General features: G+C 43.1%; 1 protein-coding gene across 1 annotated transcript in view; it reads right to left on the bottom strand.

Annotated features, from left to right (window-relative positions):
• Positions 1 to 210: 210 nt before the first annotated feature.
• The window catches only part of LOC119322978 (microtubule-associated protein 70-2), a 9,919-nt gene continuing 5,153 nt past the window's right edge, over positions 211 to 4,976 (bottom strand). Inside the window, exons 3-11 of the mRNA XM_037596527.1 lie at positions 4,265 to 4,330; positions 4,017 to 4,187; positions 3,686 to 3,856; positions 3,432 to 3,587; positions 3,186 to 3,332; positions 2,715 to 2,786; positions 2,094 to 2,624; positions 1,824 to 2,011; positions 211 to 665 (exon numbers count right to left, since the gene is read on the bottom strand). Of these exons, the coding sequence (XP_037452424.1) occupies positions 626 to 665; positions 1,824 to 2,011; positions 2,094 to 2,624; positions 2,715 to 2,786; positions 3,186 to 3,332; positions 3,432 to 3,587; positions 3,686 to 3,856; positions 4,017 to 4,187; positions 4,265 to 4,330 (1,542 nt within the window). The 3' untranslated portion in view covers positions 211 to 625. The remainder of the gene's footprint in view (positions 666 to 1,823; positions 2,012 to 2,093; positions 2,625 to 2,714; positions 2,787 to 3,185; positions 3,333 to 3,431; positions 3,588 to 3,685; positions 3,857 to 4,016; positions 4,188 to 4,264; positions 4,331 to 4,976) is intronic.

Raw genomic sequence — 4,976 nt, 5'->3', positions numbered from 1 at the left:
ACCTGCCATGCTAGGCCAGAGAAACATACTCCCGGTCCCAGTCAGTAGGCACCACAACACCACAACACATAATGAACTCGCCGCATTTCCTAGTTACCCAATGGGTGTAGCAGATCACTCACGGTATCATGCTAGTGACACCTTTGATTCAGCTCCTCAAGCAAGACACCTTTGATTCAGCAGCTCGAGACCAAAACCAACTCCAGCCCAGCAACAACAATCGAATGAATGGTAGAGGATGACCACAGCAGGGTACAAATGATATTCACAAACCACAACCCGGACAAGCAAAAACCACACTAGCTAAAAAATTACAGATGGGGAGAAGATCCACAAAGACGCGGGGTCGGTCTTCCTCCAGCCTATACAACCACAACGCGCACTGCCTTGACAAAATGAGAGCGTGCCGCAAGATTAAGTAAGCCTTACCCGAAGGGTTTACGCCACCTTCACCACTACATTACAGCGAGTCGGTGTCAGATGATGCAAGCCTACTCTTTTCCCCAATCTAGGTATCAGAGGGTCATCTGTGCTAATCTCAATCACAAAATTAATTGGGGGACACGAAGGGAAAACAGAACCTATCAAAGAATTTCATGCTGCCTGGTGTTAGAGGTGCGATGCGTTATTGGACGTTGCGCGCCAACCCGCCACGTGGTGCACTTCTGCAACAAAGCAACAGAATGGAAGGTGGATTTAGTAAGGCTACATGGTCAATGAAAAGATAATATCTGGGCAACAAAAATAAGCATAGGCTACATGGGCAACAAAAATAAGCATAGGCTACATGGTACTAAAGAACTATAGGTAGAACTCTAGCTGTTTTGAAGAATGGTACTGAGTACTATTTCTTGGTAAACTTTTGGTATTTCAGTCAAATTCACACTAAATACCAAAGCTTTATTCTTCCAAATGGGCCCTAATGCTAGTTTTGTGCCAGATAATGTCTGCAATAACTACTACTCCCTCCATTCACTATTATAAGATGTTTTAGATATTTCAATATGGATATGGACTACATACGGACTGAAATCAGTGAACAAACACACTAAAACGAGTCTACATATATTCGATTTAGAAAAAAGTTAGAACATCCTACTCCCTCCGTTCACAAATATAAGATGTTCTAACTTTTTATGATTCGGATATATATTAGACACGTTTTAGTGTGTTCGTTCACTCATTTCAGTCCGTATATAGCCCATATTGGAAATATCCAAAACGTCATATATTTGTGAATGGAGTGAGTATTAAGAAAATGATGTCAGCAAGACTAGGAGGGTCAGTGCTCAATGTTTCCACGGGGAAAAGTTCATCGTTTACAAACAAGCAAATGGTTAGACAACTATTTGTTGAGCCTAATAAAGGCAACTCTCGATCCACCTAATGATACTGTGTACGGTTTGGTTTGAGGAGCCAAACGGTGAATGAAACATCTGATCCGAACTCCGAACCTAACTCACTTGTTTTTTCTTCAGAAACCATGCAGGGGGGCAGCAATTTAATGCATTAAGATAGAACTTGATTGGTTCGGCAGGACCAGTTGGCCCATCACCATCTCATCCCTCACAAGTACAAGTCATCTAAAAATATGAGGGGGTTATCGCAACAAAAATCGTAGGATCCCATGATGGAGGAACCATCCTAGGCTAAGGTGGTCCCTAAAGTCATTAAGCAGTACTGATGGTAACGTGATGAGTAATTGAAGTTAACAAAACTTGGAGTTTGTAGGGAAGATGGCAAACTTGAAGTTTAAAAAAATCAGTGTTGGAGGTATATGTTAAGAGATCAAGTTCTCAAAATGTAAGGCACTCTTGGCGTACCTTCCGGGAAGTGCCTGAGAAACTGTGCCAGGTCCTCTCAAACTACCAAGACGCTTGGCCTTGCTCTCTTGTTCCTTCTCAAGGCGCATAGCAGAAACTTCTTTCTCCATAGCAGCTACCTCTCTCCTCATCTTTTTAGCCTCCACCTCCATGGCTTTGGTTAAGGTGTCTACTTTCTTTGCTAACATCTGTAAATGAGGGGGTAAGTAAAAAAGCATTGTACCACGACGTCTCCTCAAAATGCAATAAGCAGAAACTCCAGCATCATACCTCGATTGCATCATCCTTGTCCTTTAGACTTTGGTCTTTCTCATGGCATGCCTTTCTCAATGAAACCACCTCCTTCTGCAGCATGTCATAGAGTACACCAGAGACCATATCAGTTGAATCACTATTTGTGGTTTCAGTATTTTTCTCTTCTCCACTAGCCTTCCAGCTATCAGTAGTCTCGCAGTCCCCAACAGCATCTGTAGATCTATTGAGTAAATGAGGTCCATTCACAAGGACCTTTCCCCGGTCTAAAGACCTCGTACCACCATCGAAAGACCTTGAAGTTCCTTTTGCGTGCTTGAGGACCAAGCTGCTGCCAGTAGAAAGAGAGGGCCTCGAATTGAAAGATGGAGATCTCCTCATTAATGCACCAACCGGGGAGACTTTGGACAGATTATCAGCTCCACCTAGCGATAGACGACGGGAAGATCCACTACTTGTATTCCTTCCTTCTGTAGGAGGACGGCTAGAACCACTTGGCGGCCCCCTCAATCCATCTTCTAGAACTTTTAGGCGCCACTGATACTTTTCCTGGGTCCAGAGAATATATGAGAACTTATTCCACAAAAGATGAACTTGTCTTAGAGTGTAGCTCAAATTCAACGTGACAGACATCTTTACCTTTACTTGAGCTTCCGATCGAGCAGTTCGCTCTGCAATAGCAAGTTTGTCACGAAGTTGCTGCATCTCACCCTGCAGAAATATGGTGGGAAAAAAACATTGCATGAAACTTGAATCCTATATGTGCCTAAGAAAGTGAGCCCCACTACTTCTAATTATCTCAACATGTGCTTCCAGATCATCAAAATTGTTGTAGTGTTAGATTTACTAGTTTGATCCGCTAGCATCCATCCAGTCTACGCATGAGAATCCTCTACCATGCAACATGCATTAGTGCATTCTTAGTGGGTTTAGAATCACATTGCATTTAATGTTGACATGCACAACTTTTCATGTCAAGATTCTTTTTTGCTTATGCAGAAATGTCTCACGTGGTTGAAATCGTAAGGACTAAATTAATACTCTATATGTCCAACTCCGCAGCAACACGCGGGGTATCTCAGTAAACAAAGAAAGCTTTAATCATCTTACCTGCAGAAATCTGCGCTCTTCAAGCCACTGTTTAACAGGCATTACTTTGTCATTGCCATCTTTCCACTCATTTGCAACTACAACAGCAACCCTGTTTGCTGTAACTTTTGTTCGAGCAAGTTCACGGTCAAGAACTTTTCTTTCTTCCTGGTGTGTCATGATCACAAAATAGCATGGGTCATCTTTTTGCATAAATAATCAATGAGGATTCAAAGAAAACATAACAGTTGAATGGTAGTATGTTACATTCATTTCCTGGACTTTCCGCTGGTAATCTCTAACAGCATTAGCAGCTGCACCACCAGCAAGGACAGCCTCTTCAAGCTCTCTGACTGTTTGACTAAGCTTTTCGACTTCCGCAACTTTTTGGCGGTGCAACCTATCCAATATCTTATTCTCTTCCTGCAATCAGGGACGAAACCAGTTGAGCAGCTATATTTGAATAACTTGACAGAGTTGTTTTCTCCCAACAAGCTTGGAAAATACAAGATATCTCATACCTGGCAGATCTCAATCTGCTTCATCAGATCTTGGTTCTTGTTTTGCATGTCATCAACCATAGCAGCTTTTGCTAATGCAGTTTGTACAGTCCTTTCTGCTTCTAGCAGTGCTGCCTCCTTTTGCTTTGTCAAACGATCTAATGCTCTGTTGTCCTCTTGGAGCTTTGCAATCTAAAAAGAACCAAGTTAAGCTTTTGTCAATTATATACCAAACATGCATCCAGTGGACACAACGGCTTGGATCCGTGGATATGCTGAGTGCAAAGTAGGATAAGAATATGACAATTTCAGCAGTCTATAAGTGAGTTAAGATGTCGATAACACAGCATACCTCTTGCCGAGCAAGCTTTAACTCAGCTTCAAGTGGTGCAAGAATGGCTTCAATAGGTGGCATGTCATCATCCTTTTGGGCTGCATGTACTCTACGCAGCGTTGCTTCTGCTGCAAACTGGGCTGCCATAGCTGCTTTTTTCTCATCATTTGTTTTTTTCAGTTCTAGATTCTGCAAAAATAGGACAAATGCTTATGAGAGAGCACTTGGGAAGAGGGGGGGGGGGCTAAAAGAGGTTGGGAATATACTTTGCTATCAAGGAGAGACTCTGTCAACTTGAGCTTCTCATCCAGCTTCTCCAATTCTTCAGTGAGCTGCCATCAGAATGTAACAATCAGCAATCATGTTGACAAACGGAGAACAAACATTGATCTTTAAAATTAAAAAATAATAATTGCTTGGTTTTCCCTAGCTAGTTGATGCAGCAGTGAGGAGAGGTGTTGATATCCTTTGCGTCCAAGAAACCAAATGGAGAGGACAGAAGGCGAAGGAGGTGGAGGATACCGGCTTCAAGTTGTGGTACACGGGGACGGCTGCAAACAGAAATGGCGTAGGCATCTTGATCAACAAGAGCCTCAAGTATGGAGTGGTAGACGTCAGGAGACGTGGGGACCGGATTATCCTGGTCAAGCTGGTAGCTGAGGACTTGGTTCTCAATGTTATCAGCGCATATGCCCCGCAAGTAGGCCACAATGAGAACACCAAGAGGGAGTTCTGGGAAGGCTTGGAAGACATGGTTAGGAGTGTACCGATTGGTGAGAAGCTCTTCATAGGAGGAGACCTCAATGGCCACGTGGGTACATCTAACACAGGTTTTGAAGGGGCACATGGGGGCTTTGGCTATGGCATCAGGAATCAAGAAGGAGAAGATGTCTTAAGCTTTGCTCTAGCCTACAACATGATTGTAGCTAACACCCTCTTTAGAAAGAGAGAATCACATCTGGTGACTTTTAGTAGTGG

This window comes from Triticum dicoccoides, chromosome 6B, assembly GCF_002162155.2.
Source record: "Triticum dicoccoides isolate Atlit2015 ecotype Zavitan chromosome 6B, WEW_v2.0, whole genome shotgun sequence".
Taxonomy (NCBI): domain Eukaryota; kingdom Viridiplantae; phylum Streptophyta; class Magnoliopsida; order Poales; family Poaceae; genus Triticum; species Triticum dicoccoides.
The sequence above is the reverse complement of the archived record's forward strand: the minus strand, read 5'-3'. Positions and strand labels throughout refer to the sequence as shown.